The following is a 20,957-nucleotide window of genomic DNA, read 5'->3' on the forward strand; positions in this document are numbered from 1 at the left end:
TATTAACCTGCGGTTCTTGATTACCAGCCCAGTGACGTTACCAATACACCAACACCTCCCTTTCCTAGTGACAGCCCTTCCTAAGCATTGAACTGGCTGCATTTCATTGGAGATCACAATGTTAGTCAGCACCAGAAAAGACACTGCCGTTATCTCCTCCCCCCGGTTCTTCTGCCAAATTTCAGGTATCTATCCGTTCTGAGGAAGGGTCACCGGACCCGAAACGTTAACTCTGTTTTTTCCTTCACAGATGCTGCCAGACCTGCTGAGCTTTTCCAGCAACTTCTGTTTTTGTTCAGGTATCTATCTGCTGTGGTTCCTAACCCTGATGCTGATGGAAATGAGATCAGCTCACCAGCACAGTATAAATACTTCAAAAGAGATTTCCCTGCTTCATGACACAGGGCTCACAAACTGCGAGGAGGTTTCAGCTGCTGGCATTAACTCTGCAAAGTGGTTTATTTGAGTGTCCTTCTCTCCCTTAGCTGGGTGACTCTGGTGTCTATACGTGTATAGCCTCAACACCAAGTGGTGAAGCAACATGGAGTGCACGCATTGATGTTCAAGGTAGGAATCTCTTATTGTTTTAGAAGCACATCTTTTGCTCAAGATAAAGGTCAAAGAGTATTAGGCAAACACCATCCCATCAAACACTGCCAGGACAGGGACAGCATGGGGTTAGAGTAAAGCTTACTCTACATTCTCCGCATTAAACACTGCCAGGACAGGGACAGCTTGGGGTTAGCTACAGAGTAAAGATCCCTCTACTCTTTTAAACCAGAAGTAAACAGAAAGTAAAGTTCCCTCAACTCTTTTAAACTGAAAGGAAAGCTTCTCCGACACTGTCTCTATCAAATACTCCCAGATCAGGGACAGCACGGGGTTAGATGCAGAGTAAAGGTCTCTCTACACTATTGCAACATTGGAAAAGACATCCCTACTGATTTAGTGTGGAATTATCACAATTCCTATAATTGGATACTGTGTGATTTTAGTGAAGCTTCTAATCACTAATCACTGCTGATTGGCAAATGAACACAGTAGAAACCTGAAGATCATTCTCATATATCCCTTACATATAGAGCTGATTGACCATAGAAGTGAAAGATCTACCTATCAGATTACTTCAAAAGCACAGGAAAAGTCTCCTTGTCTCCTGCAGTCTGTGCCAGAATTTTGAGTTTGAGTTTGATTTATTGTTGTCACAAATTTGTGCTGCATATGATTCTCCCCTAGCCACCAGTTCATCGAATCCCATCAACTGATCATTTTATTGTTTCTTCCTCACATACTTTCCTCACATCCCCTTAAATTTATTGCTTTCATTTGCCTTGACCACTCCCTGAGGGAGTGAGTTCCATATTCTTACCACTCTCTAGCTTCCCAGTCAGAATTATCAGTCACTACTTTATATTGATGACCTTGGGTTTTTCTCTTGCGAAGAAATTGGATCATCTTCTCTTCATCTCTCCTCAGAAATGCTATCAGATCACCTCCCTTTGTGCTTTAAACTGACATTGAACATAGAACCGTATAGCACAGGAACAGGCCCTTTCCTAAACTAGATCCATGGGAATCCCAGTATAATCCAGGCTAATGCTTCCAGTGCAGTACTGAGGGAATGCAGCAGTGTCCCTCAACTAAAATCACTTCATATGATCATAATATCACTGTTTGTGGTACCTTGCTGTGTGAAAATTGGTTGCCAAGTTTCCTGAATCTGACAAGACTCTCAATTCTGAAGAAGGGTCACTGGACTCGAAATGTTAACTCAGTTTCTCGCTCCATAAATGCTGCCAGACCTGCTGAATTTCTCCAGCAATTTCTGTTTGTTTCTGATATTCCAGCCTCCACAGTTCTTTTGGTATTTTTCTTCCTGTCATGACTCTTGTTCAGAAACTGGATGATTTTTTGCATAAGTCTTAAAGGTGGCCAGACAGATTGAGAGAGCCGGTGGGTCGGTGTGAACTTGTTGGGCCGAAGGGCCTGTTTCCACACTGCAGGTTTTCTGAAAAATAAACTCCCCTGATCTTTGTGGTGTCTGCAACCTTACTCGCCCATCCATCTACATTTTCATCTGAGTCATTTGTATAAATCACAAACAGCAGAGATCCCAGTCCGAATCCCTGCGGAACACTACTAGTCACGGACCTCCAGCCTGAAAAACAACCTTCCACCACTACCCTCTGCCTTCTTTGGGCAAGCCAAGTCTGAATCCACGTGGCCAAGTCACTGTGGATCCCATGTAACTTAATCTTCTGAATGAGCCTACCATGAGGGACCTTGTCAAAAGCCTTACTAAAATCCATGTAATCAACATCCACCCACATCTACCCTCATCGATCACCCTCTTCACCTCCTCAAAATAATCAATCAAGTTACTAAGACGTGACCTGACCCACACAAAGCCAGGCTGACTGTCCCTAATTAGGCCATGCTTTTCCAAATGCGGGTAAAGTCCTATCCCTAAGGAACAATATCAGCATAATAAAGTTTACAATGTCAGGTTCTTCATATGAGGGGACATGGAGTAGAAAGACAAGAATTAATAGCCTTTCTAAGATTCTGGTTTCGCCCTGAGTGGGGTATTGTGTTTAGCTCTGAGTGCCGCACTTTAAGAAGGACATGAAGGTGTAAGGAAGAGGGCAGAAAAGATTCTCAAGAATGGTTCCAGTTAAATGGACAGATTAAAGAAGATCTTTTCACACTAAAGTAGAGGATGCGATCACATTTCTTGTGGAACCCAGTGTCTGATTTTGCATGTCCATGCACCTGTCACCTCATTGGGATTTATTTATTTACTGTGTGTGCTTTATATCTCAATGGAATTTGCTGTCATTCTTGACTAATTTGGTAACCTTTGTTTCCTCCTTTGGCTCCCTGTGGGTGTTGGGACCCCAGAGTTCGGGACTCCAGTTTTACCTCCTCGGTTACCAGATCCCAACCTCATTCCTGGAACGCCATCCAAGCCAGAAGTAAGGAATGTCAGCAAAAATGGGGTGACGCTGATTTGGAAACCAAACATGAATTCTGGAGCTACCCCAACCTCCTACATCATTGAGGCCTTCAGGTTAGTCCCACTTCTACACTCTCTTTGTCTCTGTCTCTGTCAAAATGGGTGGATTCCTGTTGGGAATAGCTCCACCAGCAATAGCCATCTTCAAGCCACGACCCCCTCCAGTCAGATTCCTCGACCCATTCGCCTATTCTCCATCCCTGGATTTGTGTTGAGAGGTTGCATGGGGATTGGATCTCACCTAGAGTCCACTATCAAGGATTACCGACATTCCAAGATTGTCCTGGAACTGGCTGGAATTACAGATTGCTCTCCCGCATGATCTTACGAATAACACAGAAGGAGAAAGACTCAGTGGGGCACATTGTCCTCCCTGCCTTGTTGTACAAAGAGTTCAATGGATCTTTGACCAATACTCACTCCTCTGTGACCTTAAATCAAGATAAATAAGCTCCACATTAAGGTCCACCTCACTTTTCCACTCTATATGGAGATTCTAATCTCTCATGATTATCACTGTGCCTTTCTGACAAGCTTTCGTTTATTTCTTCTTTTATATCTCCACCATATCTCATGGTTACTTTTGAGGAGCTTGGACAGTCATTTCTTGCTTCTGTCATTTCTCATCTCCACTCAGACTGTTCCCACACCCACGTTTCCTGATCTTAAGACATCCCACTGTATTGTACTTTATTAAATAGAGCAACACCTTCACCTTTACTTAGTTTCCTGTCATTCCTAAAAGTCCTTTAACTGTCAAGATTCAAGTCCCAATTCATGTCAACCTTCAAGACACAGATACATGCATTGTGGAGCCCCTCTGCTTCATTAGCAGGGCCTGACTGCAGAATGAGCCAGGAAATGTTATGGACTATGTTGAAATACAGAAAATAGGAGCAGGAGTAGGCCATTCGGCCCTTTGAACCTGCTGCGCCATTCAATATGGTCGTGGCTGATCATGCAGCTCAGTCCCCTGTTATCATTTTCTCCCCAAACCCTTTGATCCCTTTATCCCTAAGCACTATATCTAACTCCTGCTTGAAAACTTCAATGTTTTGGCCTGAACTGCTTTGCGTGGTGGAGAATTCCACAGACTCACCACTCTCTGGGTGAAGACCTTTCTCCTCATTGCAGACCTAAATGGCCCAACCTGTATCCTTGGACTATGACATCCCCAGTCATTGGGTACATCCTTCCTGCATTTACATTGTCCAGTGCTATTAGAAATTTATAGGTTTCTGTGAGATTCCCCCCTCATTCTCCTAAATTCCAGCAAATATAGCCCTAACTGATCTGGTCTGTCTTTATACATCAGTCCTGCCATCCCAGGAATCAGTTTGGTAAACCTTTGTTACACTCCCTCCATCACCAGAACATCCTTCCTCAGATAAGGAGACCAAAACTGCGCACAGTACTCCAGGTGTGCTCTCACCAAGGCCCTGTATAATTGCAGCAAGACCTCCCTGCCCCTGTACTCGAATCCTGTCACGATAAAGGCCAACATCCCATTTGCCTTCTTCACCGCCTGCTGCCCTTCCAGGTTTACTTTCAGTGACTGGTGTACAAGGAGAGGTCTCATTGTTCCTCCCCCTTTCCCAATGTATCTCCATTCAGATAATAATGTGCCTTTGGCTTTTTGCTACCATGAAGGATACCCTCACATTTATCTACACTATACTGCATCTGCCATGCAATTGCCCACTCACTCAGCCTGTCCAAATCACACTGAAGCATCTCTGCATCCTCCTCACAGTTCACCCTCCCACCAACTTTCTGATTTCTGAAAACTTGGAGATATTGCATTTAGTTCCCTCATCCATATCATTAATGCGTATTTTGAATAGCTTGGGTTCAAGCACTGATCCCCACAGAACTGTAGTAGTCACTGCTTGCTACTCAGAAAATAACCCATTTATTCCTACTGTTTCTTTTCCTGTCTGCCAAGCAGTTCTCTATCCATGTCAGTTCAGTACCTCCAGTCATATGTGCTTGAATTTTACATGCTAATCTCTCATGGGACCTTATCAAAAGCATAAAGTATAGTTGTGTTTATTTGAAGAGGAGTTAGAAGGGCAGTGTGATTTTCAGTGGAGTAGGGGGTTTCTAGTGTTTTGCTGTTGATTTTATTTCTGTGTGATGTTCCACCTATCAATTCTTGTGATGTTATTTCCAGTCATGCAGCTGGTAGCAGCTGGCAAACAGTCGCTGACCGGGTGAAAACCGATACATACGCCATCAAAAACCTGAGATCTAACGCTGTCTACCTCTTCCTCATCCGAGCAGTCAATGCTTACGGTCTCAGTGACCCGAGTCCAATATCAGACCCGGTAAAAACCCAAGGTAAGACTCATGCAATTGTAAAACAACATGTCAAAAGGCCCGATAAAGAGATAGTTGTACTAATCCAAAAATGTTGATGGGAACAGTGTAAAAGGAGTTTCATTCTATATCTAACCCTATGCTATCCCTGGCCTGGAGCGTTTGATGGGGTCAATGTAGAAGGAGCTTTACTCTGTATCTAACCCCATGCTCTCCCTGTCCTGGGAATGTTTGATGGGGACAGTGCAGAGGGAGCTTTACTCTGTATCTAACCCCATGCTCTCCCTGTCCTGGGAATGTTTGATGGGGACAGTGCAGAGGTAGATTTACTCTGTATCTAACCCCATGCTCTCCCTGTCCTTGGAGTGTTTGATGGGGACAGTGTAGAGGGAGATTTACTCTGCATTTAACCCCATGCTCTCCCTGTTCTGGGAGTGTTTGATGGGGACGGTGTAGAGGGAAATTTACCCTGTATCTAACCCCATGTGGTCCCTGTTCTGTGAGTGTCGTCATTGTCTTCAGGAATAGTGCCAGAAGACTGGAGACTAGCAAATGTTGTCCCCTTGTTCAAGAAGGGGAGTAGAGACAACCCTGGTAATTATAGACCAGTGAGCCTTACTTCGGTTGTGGGTAAAGTGTTGGAAAGGATTATAAGAGATAGGATTTATAATCATCTAGAAAGGAATAATTTGATTAGGGATAGTCAACACGGTTTTGTGAAGGGTAGGTCGTGCCTCACAAACCTTATTGAGTTCTTCGAGAAGGTGACCAAACAGGTGGATGAGGGTAAAGCGGTTGATGTGGTGTATTTGGATTTCAGTAAAGCGTTTGATAAGGTTCCCCATGGTAGGCTATTGCAGAAAATACGGAGGCATGGGATTGAGGGTGATTTAGCGGTTTGGATCAGAAATTGGCTAGCTGTAAGAAGACAGAGGGTGGTGGTTGATGGGAAATGTTCATCCTGGAGTTCAGTTGCTAGTGGTGTACCTCAAGGATCTGTTCTGGGGCCACTACTGTTTGTCATTTTTGTAAATGACCTGGATGAGGGCGTAGAAGGATGGGTTAGTAAACTTGCGGATGACACCAAAGTCGGTGGAGTTGTGGATAGTGCGGAAGGACGTTGCAGGTTACAGAGGGACATAAATAAGCTGCAGAGCTGGGCTGAGAGGTGGCAAATGGAGTTTAATGTGGAAAAGTGTGAGGTGATTCACTTTGGAAGGAGTAACAGGAATACAGAGTACTGGGCTAATGGTAAGATTCTTGGTAGTGTGGATGAGCAGAAAGATCTCCTGTGTCCATGTGCATAGATCACTGAAAGTTGCCACCCAGGTTGATAGCGTTGTTAAGAAGGCGTACAGTATGTTAGGTTTTATTGGTAGAGGGATTGAGTTTCGGAGCCGTGAGGTCATGTTGCAGCTGTACAAAACTCTGGTGCGGCCGCACTTGGAGTATTGTGTACAATTCTGGTCACCGCATTATAGGAAGGATGTGGAAGCATTGGAAAGGGTGCAGAGGAGATTTACCAGGATGTTGCCTGGTATGGAGGGAAGGTCTTATGAGGAAAGGCTGAGGGACTTGAGGCTGTTTTCGTTAGAGAGAAGAAGGTTAAGAGGTGACTTGATAGAGACATACAAGATGATCAGAGGATTAGATAGGGTGGACAGTGGGAGCCTTTTTCCTCGGATGGTGATGGCTAGCACGAGGGGACATAGCTTTAAATTGAGGGGTGATAGATATAGGACAGATGTCAGAGGTAGGTTCTTTACTCAGAGAGTAGTAAGGGCGTGGAATGCCCTGCCTGCAAAAATAGTAGACTCGCCCACTTTAGGGGCATTTAAATGGTCATTGGATAAACATATGGATGATAATGGAATAGTTTAGGTTAGATGGGCTTCAGATTGGTTTCACAGGTTGGCGCAACATCGAGGGCCGAAGGGCCTGTACTGCGCTGTAATGTTCTATGTTCTATGTTCTATGTTCTATCTGGCACTGTGTACCATAATATTTTGGAATATTGCTCCTGCAGGTTAATATTTGTGATGAGTTTTATTAGCTGTTAACTGGAAACTAATCATTTAATTCTTGCAGATGTCCCACCCACTGGTCAAGGTGTTGACCACAGACAGGTGCAGCGAGAGCTTGGTGAAGTCATTGTCCATCTCCACAATCCCATCATCCTCTCTTCGTCTTCAATCCAGATCCAGTGGACTGTGAGTACCGACCGAAACAATCTACATGGCTGACTTCCTCTGACACGGACCAAAAATTTAACTGATATTGACTTGTGTGTGACTGGAGAAACAGAGTGAGCCCCATTCTCTTACTTTGGCCTGGTTAGCAGATCCCTACCTGTTTGATACCTGGGGTCGTAGAATCATAGAATCCATACAGTGTGGAAGCAGGCCATTTGGCCCATTGAGTCCGAACAGCATCCAACCCAGAGCCACCCCCTACCCTGTCCCTGTAACCCTATGTTTCCCATGGCTAAACTACCCTATCCTGCACATCTTTGAACTGTGGGAGGAAACCAGAGCACCCAGAGGGGATGCACGCAGACATGGGAAAAACGTGCAAATTCCACATAGACAGTCACCCGAGGGTGGTATCAAACCCAGGTCCCTGGCGCTGTGAGGCAGCAGTGCTAACCACTGTCCTCAGGGTCTGTGTTTGGTGCAAGGGAAGGAAGTAAAAAATTCATCCAGGGGTTCAGAGAGGTTTTGTTACGCACCTACCATTTACACCCACTCTGCACATGACCCTGACATTGTGTGACTGATCTAACAGTTGGGCTAACAATGGTGGCCATAACACCCATAATTCCCATCAGTACAGAAACCTCTCTACCAACTGAGTGGGACTGCTGAATGTGGGGTCTCTCCTCATCTGACAAGACACTGGCCCTGATTTTGATGGATTAATGTGGTGAGCAGGCACTGATTCTGACATTCTCACTCTCATTTCCTGTCACTTCCTTTCTTCCTGGGTATTGGATAAGGTTTGTGAGCATGAGCCCACACACAAGATTCACAGAGTGATTGGCTCCATTATTGGATGGTTGGCATCTCCTCACAACCTCCTCCCCCAGCTCCTGGTTGACTCGTGGTTCATATTTCTCAGAGAATTGGGGAACCACTGTCTCAATTCTAACAGCCTTGAAAGGTAAGTTCCATAGGTCTTACCCCTGCCAACTCATATTCCTCCGCCCAATCCCATGGTCCTTTATAAACCTCATGCTAACTTATGGTCTTTCCATGTCCTATTCACCCAGTATTTTATGGAAAAAAGACACAAGTTAAAAGTACTGAAGATCTCACCCCTCCGGTGATATCCCATTCCACAATCTAATAATCCACCCACCTAGCCCAATGTCTGCCTCCATTATCTGACTCCCCCAGTCTGATAACCTGCTCACTGAGCCTGATAACCCACTCCCCCAGCCCAATATCTCACTTCGATATCCCACTCCTACTTTTTCCAGTATTTCACTCCTCTGCCTGATATTCCACTCCCCAGTTTGACATCCCACTCTCCTAGTCCAATATCCCAATCCCCCAGTCTGATGTCTCGTTCATCAGTTGGATATCCCGCTCGCCTTGCCCAGAAACACACTGTGCATCTTGGGGTAGATGGAGGTTCTCCACATTTGCTCCTCCTTGAGTATTCTCGATATGTCTTACCTCTGTCCCCAGGTGGATCAGCAATCCCAGTATATCCAGGGATACAGGATACTGTACAGGCCCTCAGTGATGGACAAGTGGTCCGAGTCTGATTGGTCAGTCTTTGAGGTGAGGTCAGCAACTGACCGTAGCGCCGTGCTCCCCAAGCTGAGGAAAGGTATGGGCTATGACATCAAAGTGAGGCCATTCTTCAATGAATTCCAGGGTGCAGACAGTGATGTGAAATACGCCAAGACCATGGAGGAAGGTAAAATATAACAAACAGTAAAGTTTTATACTTTATGACCGTGCCTAGTTATTTCATCCAACGATTTTGTTCCATTTGGTCGAATCCCATTTCAGCTCCACATCTCCTTAGCTCAGGGAAGACATATCCCCCGGGGACCGGAAATGTACAATCCAGATCCCGCACTGAATAAATAAATAGAGAGCAAAACCCCCTCATCCAACATTTAACCTCGGAGATGGCTGATTCCTGGAATTATACTGGGCAATAAGGCGTTAAACTAGGTGGGAATGCTGCACAACAAGGACTTGTATTCTGTTCAGTAGAAGAGGCTTAGGGTTTAAGATGGTTTCAGGTTCTGATCGTAGAATCCCTACAATGTGGAAAGGGGCTGTTTGGCCTGTCAAATGCACTGATCCTCCAACGAGAACCCCATCCAGATCCAGCCTCCAATAATCCATCTAACCTACACATCTTTGGACAGTCGGAAGAAACCCGCACAGAAGCTGGGAAGAATGTGCAAACTCCGCACAGACAGTCACCCAAGGCTGGAACTGAACCTGGGTCCCCGCTGTGTGAGGCAGCAGTGCTAACCTGCGAGCCACCATGCCACTCAATGGATCATGTAAAGAGAGAAACAAATTCATCTGTTGAGGGAGACTAGAATCATAACCTTAAAAATGGTGTTCCAAAGTTTTAGATGATGTCAGGAAGTATTTCTGCACAGAGAGGGGAGTGTAAATCTCAAACACTGTCTCCCTACCTTCCATATTGGAGGAGGGTGTGGGAGAGGCAGGATCACTTGAAAATTTTAAGACTGATTGATTTTTATGTTAGTTGAGGTTTACAGAAACAAGGTGGTTCAGTGAATTGTCATCGGGATCTATCAGGTTCACTAATGTCCTTTAGGGAAGGAAACTGCCATCCTTACCCGGTCTGGCCTACATGTGACTCCAGACCCACAGCAATGTAGGTGACTCTGAGCTGCCCTCTGAAATGGCTAGTCCTCAGTTCTAGGGCAATTAGGGATGGGCCTTGAATGCTGGCCTTGCCAGTGACACACACACCCCATGACTGCATTTTTCTTTAGACATGGAGTTGAGGTACAGATCAGCTGTGGTCCAATTAAAAGTTGGAACAGGCCTTGAGGAGCTGAATGGCCTCCTGGGTGTGTTGCCCTGATACTACCTTTATGGGATTCCATTCTCACCCAGATGCAGTCACACACACCTTCTCCAGCAGGAATAGTGCATTTCACATTTAACAAGTATTTTAAAATGAGGAAGCATAGAGAAGAGGAACAGGAGGAGGCCATTCAGCCCATTGAGCCTGCTCTGCCATTCAATATGATCAGGGCTGATCATCCAACTCAGTTCCCTGTTCCTGCTTTCTCCCCCGTAGCCTTTGATCCCTTTATCCCTAAGAACTATATCTAACTCCTTCTTGAGAACATTCAATATTTTGACCTGAACCGCTTTCTGTGACAGAGAATTCCACAGGCTCCCCACTTTCTGGGTGAAGACATTTCTCCTCATCTCAAGACCAATTACATTTGTAAACAGGATCACCACTTGCACAATTTATGTTAGATAATCGAGTCAGGAATCTGTCTTTCAGTCTCTGTGCTGCTATCGGACACTAACACCTGGTTTTCTTTCCACCATTGAATGGAGCAGTTCCCAGTGCACCCCCTCAGAGCGTCACAGTGACACTAAACGATGGGAATGGGACTGGCATTGTGATCGCTTGGCAACCACCCCCAGAAGACTCTTTCAATGGTGAACTCCAGGAGTACAAGGTAAGGCCCCACCTAACCTAATATCACAACAGCCCTCTGGCTTCCTGTACATCCCCGATTTTTAATCTCTCCACCATGGGAGGCTGTGCCTTCACCCCTGCCTGTGCCCACACTCTGTTTTCCTCTCTCAATCCGCCCTGAGACTCTCTCCCCCTTCAAGGTGCTTATTAAAATTGAACCACTCGGACGTTTTCACTAGATCGGCCATTGGTGGTCCCAAAAGCTCAAGCTGCCCACTTCCACACTTCATCGTTCAACACCGACGGATAGAATTTATTTATCGCAGGTGTACAGTGTACATACTAAACACAAGACCAGAAGATGTAGGAGGAGAAATAGGCCATTCAGCCCATCAAGTCTTCTCCACCATTCAGTGAGATCATGGCTGATGAGATCATCCTCAACTCCACCTTCCTGCCTTTTCCCCTAGTGGTGTTATCATGATACGATAAATCTAGAGACCCAGGTAATGTTCTGGAGTCCTGGGTTCAAATTCTTCCATGACAGAATTCCATTGTTAGTGGAATTTGAATTCAATTAAGGAAAAAAAAATGGAATTTGTCTCATGATGACGAGGGGAAACCATTGCTGATTGGCAGGAAAAATCCATCTGGTCCCCAATGTCCTGTAGGGAAAGAAACTGCCATTCTTACTCAGGCTGGCCTATATGTGACTCCAGACCCACAGCAATGCCCTCTGGGCAATTAGGGATGGTCAATAAATGCTGGCCTGGTCAGTGAAACCTGCAGCTTTTGAATAAACAAAAAAGTCCCTGATTCCCTTACCGATTAAAACTCTCAGCCTTGAGTACACTTAATTATCAACAGTCCTCTGTGGTAAAGAATTCCAGAGATTCACTCCCCTCTGAGAGAAGAAATTCCTCCTCAGCTCTACATTAAATGTGCAACCCCTTATTCTGAAATGATACCCTCTGGTCCTAGACTCTCCTACCATGGGAAACAACTTTCCACATCTACCCTGTCAGGTTTGTTTCAATAAGGTTGCCTCTCATTCTTTAAAACACGAGCTTAGTGCAGAAATGACACGAGGAGATGATTACAGTGCTCAGCAACACTTGTGTCTAGATGCAGCCTGTTTTCCTGCAGCTTGGTTCAAGCAGATCTTCAGGAGCCCTGCCTTCCCACCCTCTGGCTCTACAAACACATTGTGAAAGCTGGCTTTGTTCTCAGTGGAAACCTAGCCCCACCTGCTGGACAAGGCCGCGGTTGCAAGTCTTTTCTGATGGACCTCCTTGTTCTTGTTCTGCAGCAGTGATCTATTCACTGAGCTTTCTTTCACAAGTCAAACAAAAAAGTCAAGCTGCTGCTGTTTGATTTAGGCCCTCGCTGTGAGCTCTTAATGATACTCAATGAAAAGTTTTCAAGCAACAAGACTGTGAGCCTGAGTAATTAAGGGTCTGGCTTCGGCTGGGATGGAGTTTAAGGACAATCGAAAAGGCCAACGTTCCGAGTGAAGAAAATATACCATGCAGATATTCAGAATTGAGGCACATTGGACCATGAGGACTTGTGTCCAGTAGCAGACGGGACAGGCGTAAGAGGCAAGATCCAAATAGATCACTGATGTGCAGAGGGATCTGGGTGTCAGGTTCGTGGATCATTGAAGGTGGCAGCACAGGTAGATAAGGTAGTAAAAAAGGTCTATGGCATGCTTGCCCTCATTGGAAAGGGCATTGAGTCTAAAGATAGACAAGTATGCTGCAGCTTTATAGAACTTTAGTTAGGCCACATTTGGAATATTGTGTACAGTTCTGGTTACCACACTACCAGAAGGATGTGGATGCTTTGGAGACGGTGCAGAAAAGGTTTACCAGGATGTTGCCTGGAATGGGGGATTTTAGCTATGAAGCGAGGTTGGATAGACTGGATTTATTTTCACTGGAATGCAGGAGGTTGAGAAGTGACCTGATAGAAGTTTATAAGATTGTGAATGGCATGGACAGAGTGGAAAGTAGGAGGCTTTTTCCCAGGGTGGAGAGGTCAATTACTCATGGACACACTCATGTGTGAGGTTGGGGGGGTGGGGGGTGGAATGTTTAAAAGCGATATGCGAGGCAGGTTTTTCACACAAAGGGTGGTGAGTGCCTGTAACACACTGCCAGAGGAGGTGGTGGAAGCAGACACAATTGCAGCATTCAAGAAGCACATGGACAGATACATGAACAGGAAGGGAATAGAGGGATAAGGATCCTGTAAGTGAAGACAGTTTTAGTATGGAAAGGCAAAATGTGTCCACGCAGGCTTGAAGGGACGAAAGGCCTGTTCCTGTGATATATTGTTCTTTGTTCTTATAACGTCTGTTGGTTTTCCTTTGTCTAATTTCCTCGTTACCTCCTCAAAGAATTCTAACAGTTTGTCAGGCATAACTTCCCCTTGACAAAGCCGTGCTGATAACCCTATTTTACCATGCACTTCCAGTACTCCGCAGTCTCAACCTTAATAATGGACTATAAAATCTTACCAACAACTGGCGTCAGGTTAACAAGTCTATAGTTCCGTGTCTTCTTCCTCCCTCTCTTCTTAAACAGGGATGTTACATTAGCCATTTTCCAGTCCCCTGGAACCCTCCCTGACTCCATTGATTCCCAAAAGATCACCACTAACACCTCCACAATCTCTTCAGCTATCTCCTTCTGAACTCTGGGGTGTAGCCCATCTGGTCCAGGTGATCTATCCACCTTCAAACCTTTCAGCTTCCCCAGCACCTTCTCCTTAGTATGGCCACTACACTCGCCTCTGTCCCCTGACTCTCTTGAAGTTCTAGTCTGCTACTTCCACTGTGAAAACTGGTGCAAATTACTTATTCAGTTCCTCTGCCATTTCTTTGCTCCCCATTGCTATTTCTGCAGCCTCATTTTCTAGCAGTCCAAGGTCCAAGAGGCAAGGGTAGGAGGCAATGGGCAGCAGAAGTGTTGTTATTTACAGTTTCTTAGCAGTCATAGCTGGCCATAAGTCCTGAGTAAATAAAAACCAAAAGAAGTAGCTAGAGTACCTGAGAAGTTAGTGGGAGGTTACTGCAACTTTGATGAAGAGAGAGGAGCAGCCAAAGGGTATGTCTCCGTACTTCTAATAGGTCGGTGTTGGCTGTGATGATCTTTGGACTCTTAGAAACCCCAGGTGCCATTTGGTAACTGAGAATGGGGGTGAAGGAAGCCCACAAGCAGTACTTGCTTGGTGCAGTTGAGAGCTTGGAATTCAGAGAAAACTAAGGACCGAGCCAGCTTTGTGGAGGTAGATGTCTATGAAAGTGCTGAAATTGTGCCACAGGTTGGTGCTGGAATTCCACCTGAAAAGTCCAGAGGGAAAAAAGGGGATTAACCATCAGGGTGTGAGTGTTCATTGACACAGTCTGTGGAGGAGTGGCTTTGAGGAAACATCAAGGTTCTGAAAGTGACGAATTGGAATCTCTCATTAAGTAGACACAGTTTTGTGAGATTTGATGACTCACCGTGCTACTGATGACTGAGGGAGTTGCTGAAAAATCCATAGGATCTGACCACAGCTGCTATAGTGACCAGTCATATCTGCTAAAGGCCATCAGCCTGAAAACAATGTGCTGATTGGTTCCTGGGCAGTAAATGAGCTTGTGGCTGTGAACGATACAGTGAGAAACCTTTGGACTGCTGAAAGGACAGGTGATTGAGTCAAAATACCTGAAGAAAGCAATTGTATTTCTGTATCCAGTTGCTGTTAGCTGTTGCCTTTAACCAGTAAGTAAAAGATGGCAGATTTTCTTCCCTAAAGAGCATTAGAGAACCAGATGGGTTTTTGCAACAATTGACAATGGATTTGTGGTCTTCAGTCCATTGATCAGACCAGGTAAATTCGGAAATGCTGTGTGTCTTCATGAAATCATTAAGTTTTGTGGTGATCTAGTAATTTTTGGGCTAAAAGATCAGAGCACTTTCCCAAGTGGGTAGTAACAGTTTACAAGCAGGAGTGTCAACATTAGGGGCCATTGCCTTGTGTACAGCTTTGTGTAGTCAAGGATTAATTTTAGTTTAAGATGAGAAGTTTTTGATCAGTTCAGACTGGGGTCAGAGGCACAATTTTTTTCCCCTGGAAAGGAGTAATAAATAGTTCAGAGAACATTTATGGTGCAGTGGTAGTGTCCCTACCTCTGAGCCTAGAGATCAGGATCAAGTCCCACCTGCTCCAGAGGTGTAAAGTAATATCTCTGAACAAGTTGATAAGAAATTATGTTGTATAATTCAGGGAACAGGTTACCTCAATGTGAAAGTTTAGTTTGTGCAAATACTAGGCCAGAAATGTTCAGATCAAAATCTGCTGGTCATTGAAAGCTAAGAAAGTCTACACTCTCAGTTTTGTAACTACTCATTCAAGAATACTTCACAGTTCACATGAAAGAACAGGGAAGAATCAGTCAAGTCAAACTTAAATATTTGAGTCACAGCAGTAGTCTCTCTGGATTTGATGCTTTATTGGGATGGGAATGGGAATAGATGAAAACCTTACTGCATTTTAAGAATTTTCAAACTGTTCCATTTTTGGAGGCTTTGTTTATTTTATTTTACCATTTTATCTTTGATGGAATAAACTTCTTTTTGTTGTAGAAGAGAACCTTCAGCCTTGTGCTTCTGTTTCAATGAAAGGTAAAGTCACCATAGTCTTTCTAAACTAGAGGGCTGCTCTCTCACGAGAGAGAGACGTCTGGTGGTGGTTTAACCTGAGGTGATGGGGGAGAATGAGAAAGAGAGTCCATCATGGTAACTTCAGCTGGTGAGGAAATTGAACCCACACTGTTGGTATCAATGTGAATTGCAAATCAGCCATCCAGCCAACTAAACTAACTGACCCCCAAGACTATTGCCACATTCGATTAAAAGAGAACGAACCATCAAATCAGGTTTCATTGTGCGATCTGACTTATTCACTGGTAACATCAGGGATTTTTGTGTGTGTGTGCGTCCGTGCATCTGTCTGTGAGTGCGTATGTGTCTGATTATCTGCGTGCATAGATGTGTGCATGAGTGTTGTTAATGATGGGTAAACTGACAGCCACAGGGCTGGAAACTGCTCTAACCCTATCTCTGTTTCCTGCTATAGGTCTGGTGCTTGGGCAACGAGAGCAGATACCACATTAATCGGACAGTGGTGAGCACAGCGCTGTCTGTTGTTATCCCATCTCTCACCCCTGGGGTGCGCTATCGTGTCGAGGTGGCAGCCAGCAACAGAGCTGGCCATGGGGTGAAGAGTGAAGCTCAGTACATCCAGCTTGGTGAGTGAGCATCCTGAGTGGGCTGTGCCCCTAATCTGACAGTGAGAAGTTCCTGTGCCTGGAACAGGGTAAATGTGACCTATCCATGTTTCCTCTCTCATCAGCCACCCCTTTCTACCTCTGACGAGCTTCTGATTCTGCCGACCACTCTGTGATGCTGTTTAATCCTTTTCCTAGTCTGTCTCAGGAACTTGACATCATCTTATCTGGGAATCAGTAATGAATAAAAATGTTCTTGAGCTGAAAGGCTGACCAAGAACGGAGGATACCCCTAAAATGTCTGGCTCTCTCAATCTCCCTGTCTGTCCTTCTCCATCTCTGTTTGTCTCTCTGTCTCTCTCTCTCTGTTTCGCTGTATGTCTGTCTCCCTCTCTTTGTTAATCTGCTCTTCGCTCTCTCTTTCTCTGTCTGTTGCCCTCTGACTGTCTGTCAGTCTCTCTCTCAGTCTGCTTGTCACTCTGTTTCTTTTTCCATGTCTGTCTGTCTCCCTCTGTCTGTCTGTTTCTCTCAGTCTCTCACACTCTCCCTCTCTGTCAGCTTTTCTGACCTCTGTGTGTCATCTCAGTCTCTATTCCCATGTCTGCCTTTATTGTTACCTCTCAGTCTCTCTCCATCCTTATTAAACATTCTCTCCATTTGATCCGCCTCACTCTCCCACCCTCTTTCTCATTCTCTCAGTCTTTGTCCCCAGTCCTCTCCACCTCCTCTGATGATGGTTCAGTTTAATGTTACTGGAATAGTGATCCACAACCCCAGGCTGAAGACAGGGTTTGAAACCGACCTAGACACCCCCACCCCCCTGACATGGCAGATGGCAAAATTCAATAAAAATCTGGAATAAAAAATTGATCCTATGATGACCATGAATCCATTGTCGGTTGTTGCAAAAACCCATCTGGTTCACTCATGTCCTTTAGGGAAGGAAGGTGCCATCCTTACCTGATCTGGCCCACATGTGACTCCAGACACACAGCAATGTCGTTGACTCTTAACTGCCCTCTGGGTAATTAGGGATGGGGCAATAAATGCTGGCCTAGCCAGTGATGCCCACATCCCATCAATAATTTTTATTAAAATTCCAAATCTGAAATGTGAGCTCAGTTTTTCTCTTCCTGAATGTTTTACATTTCTGGCATTTTCTGTCTTTGTTTTGGATTTCAAGGATCTGCGGTATTTCACTGTGACATTCTCATTACAGGAGAATTTGTAGAAACTTACTCTGTTGCATCAACCAGAGGCCAGCACCTGTCACTGCACCGTGACTGTTTATATCAGAAAATCAGATGTTCTCAATAATGCACTGACACCCAGTAAAGGCAGCTTTCTCTGAACCTGCTTTCGTACTTTCCTGCAGATTCCTTTGGAAGACTGACACCAGAGCAGTCGGACGATCAGGTCAGCTTGTCCCAGCAGATTTCCGATGTGGTGAAACAGCCAGCATTCATCGCTGGAATTGGCGCAGCATGTTGGATCATCCTGATGGTCTTCAGTATCTGGCTGTACCGGCACCGAAAGAAACGCAGTGGAATAACCAGCAGCTATGCTGGCATGAGGAAAGGTGATGTGGTTTCACCTTCACTGAGTAGTGGTAGAGGGAGCTTTACTCTGTATCTAACCCTGTGCTGTCCCAATCCTGGGAGTGTTTGGTCGGGACATGTAGAGGAAGCTTTAATCTGTATCTAACCCTGTGCTGTCCCTGTCCTGGGAGTGTTTGGTGGGGACATTGTAGAGGGAGCTTTACTCTGTATCTAACCCTGTGCTGTCCCTATCCTGGGAGTGTTTGGTGGGGACATTGTAGAGGGAGCTTTACTCTGTATCGAACCCTGTGCTGTCCCTATCCTGGGAGTGTTTGGTGGGGACATTGTAGAGGGAACTTTACTCTGTATCTTACCCTGTGCTGTCCCTATCCTGGGAGTGTTTGTTGGGGATAGTGAAGAGAGAGCTTTACTCTGTATCTAATCCTGTGCTGTGCCTGTCCTGGGAGTGTTTGATGGGGATAGTGTCGAAGGAGCTTTACTCTGTATCTTACCCTGTGCTGCCCCTGTCCTGGAAATGTTTGATGGGAATACTGTAGAGAGAACTTTACTCTGTATCTAATCCTGTGCTGTCCCTGTCCTGGGAGTGTTTGATGGGGGACAGTGTAGAGGGAGATTTAATTTCATTTCTAAAAGAAGAGACAGTTTTATTTTCAGTTTACTTTCACTTTAAGAGAGTAGAGATAGTTTGACCTGTGTGTAACTGCTGCAGTTCATGAGATATAGATACACCGTCAGTGCTGTCAGGGAGGTAATTCCAGCATTTTGACCCAGTGACAGTGACATGTTTCCAAGCCAGGATGGTACGGGGCATGGAGGGGAACTTGCAGGGGGATAGTGTTCCTATGTGTCTGATGCCCTTGTCCTTCTAGATGGAAGTGATCGTGGGTTTGGAAGGTGCTGTCTGAGGATCTTAAGCCAGTTACTGCCATGAATCTTGGAGATAGTACATACTGCTGCTACTGAGCATTGGTGCTGGAGGGAGTGGATGTTGACAGTGTCCCTCCACACATCCTCACATTTTGTCCCTCACATCCCACAATTCACCTTTCTCCCCAGACTCGCTCACCACCACCCCAACATCCCTTTCACCCCTGTGCCGACGTTATCCTCACACTCCCACTTCCCTACACTCCACCTTCACCATCCCAAGCCCCTATAACCTCCCCTGGCCCTCAGCTTGTCCCTCAGTCCCACTGCAACACGCTCCTTAGTGCAGTCCCCCTGAACTGAGGGCAACATTGTAATATAAGTTTGGTCCATTTTTTTTTGTGATTCCTGTGCCTTGAAACCTAATGCTGTCTACGTTGCTCTGTCACACTGATCCCAAATCTCAATCCCTTAGTTCCACGGTGGATGAGCTCACACTGCCTCCACACTGAACTCTCTATGTTGATGTTTTGCCTGATCCTGACAGTGTGTGGTTCCTGCACCACTTACAGGGCCAGATCATTTTACACCATCCACAAACAGCCCTCGATGTCTTCATTAGAATCAGTTCAACGAGGTCAGTGTCAGACAGAAAAACACACCCAGGCAAACCATCAGCATGGTTTTCTTCTTTTCCAACCCTGTTTGGTTTTGTCATTGGGTTTTGGTTAGTGATATCTGATCTATATCTCCCTGTGTGACATAATGTTACTCTGTGAATTTACCTCGGCTTTCTCTGCATTTCCTCAACAGCTCCTTTCCACCTTCTTCCTGATTGAAATGGACTCTTCATTTTCCTGTTTATTAATTGTTAATTATTGTAAAAGCTCCCTGACCCTTCAGGTGTTAACTTTCCCAAGATAAAATGCCCCTTGACTTTACTGAAACAAATGTCAAATTCCACAGAAAATGAAACCTGATTCCCTCCGCCACCCATTCGGTTATAATTTCCATAGTTTGTGTAACTTCCACAATCTTCTACTCTTTCACACATTGTCTGTAAGGGTGATGAGTGTGCACATATGTGTGTGTGTCTGGGTGTATTTTTGTGTGTGTGTGTGTGTCTGTGTGCGTTTTTGAATGTGTGTGTGTCTGGGTGTGCATGTGTCTCTGTAGGTGTGTCTGTGTCTCTCTGTGCGTATGTCTGTATGTGTGCGCGTGTGTGTGTGTGCGTATGGGTGTATGTTTGAGAGACTGTATGTTTGAGACACAAATGTTTGCATATGTGTTTGTATATCTGTGCATGAGCATGTTTACATGTTTATACGTGTGTGTCTGTATATAAGTGTATGTTTGTCTGTATATGTGTGTATACATCTGTGTATATATATATGTTTGTGCGTGTGTACATCTGTAAAAATATATATGCATGTGTCTCTGGATAACTAAATAAGTATGTGCGTGACTATATATACTATATAAGTGTGTGTGTATGTATATATCAGTTTATAAATATTTACCTATTTCTGAGTGTATCTGTGGGTGAAATCTTTTAAGGGCTTGAATGACACTGGTTGTGGAGGGAAATCTGTCAGGAATTTCTGAGAATCCAGTAGGGCCTATTTCAACATTGGGACCACCCCACTGAAGTTTCTAAGTCAGCTCCGGACATGAAGATGAGATTCCCAGTCGGCAGAGACAAGTTATTTATTAAAGGGAGATTATCACTGGCTAATGACCTTACCTACTGCCCAGCTCTCCTCATTAATATACAACGTTCTATCCCACCACCCGCCATTAATGGAACGCTAAGAATTCTCAACTTGGCAGACTGTGTGGGTACCTGCCGAATTCAGCTTGTAGCTCGCTCTAAAGGACCTCCATGTTAGACACTGGGCACCAACATCTCAGGGCACAGTCCATGGGCCTACATCCACAGGCATTGGCACCTGACATGTGCCAACCCCAAAGAACCCTCATGACATCTCTCTGACCCATTGACAGTCTGATTCACCTTAGGCTGTAGCACTAACTCTCAATGTAATACTGCAGCAAGGACACTGTGTGCTCAGGGATACACACCCAGCTCATGGAGGCTGTATTTCTGCCCTCTTCACTCACTCTCACAGCGCTCAATCACTCACTCACTCTGAACCTACACGGATGTGCACAGCATCCTGTATGGCCTTGCCTTTTGTGCCTTGTTCCTCAGTCAGAGATACCAGTTTCACATTATTGCTGAGAGACAGTAAGAACA

At 45.1% G+C, this 20,957-nt stretch overlaps 1 protein-coding gene across 1 annotated transcript in view; it reads left to right on the forward strand.

Annotated features, from left to right (window-relative positions):
* LOC109913758 (roundabout homolog 1-like) overlaps positions 1-20,957 on the forward strand; it is a 58,178-nt gene that overhangs the window by 26,904 nt on the left and 10,317 nt on the right. The window contains exons 8-15 of the mRNA XM_048603016.1: positions 486-567; positions 2,902-3,070; positions 5,190-5,356; positions 7,424-7,545; positions 9,025-9,259; positions 10,915-11,036; positions 16,124-16,295; positions 17,650-17,853. Coding sequence (XP_048458973.1) covers positions 486-567; positions 2,902-3,070; positions 5,190-5,356; positions 7,424-7,545; positions 9,025-9,259; positions 10,915-11,036; positions 16,124-16,295; positions 17,650-17,853 — 1,273 coding nt within the window. The remainder of the gene's footprint in view (positions 1-485; positions 568-2,901; positions 3,071-5,189; positions 5,357-7,423; positions 7,546-9,024; positions 9,260-10,914; positions 11,037-16,123; positions 16,296-17,649; positions 17,854-20,957) is intronic.

The sequence above is a fragment of the Rhincodon typus genome, chromosome 11, assembly GCF_021869965.1.
Source record: "Rhincodon typus isolate 14 chromosome 11, sRhiTyp1.1, whole genome shotgun sequence".
In the NCBI taxonomy this organism is placed as follows: Eukaryota; Metazoa; Chordata; class Chondrichthyes; order Orectolobiformes; family Rhincodontidae; genus Rhincodon; species Rhincodon typus.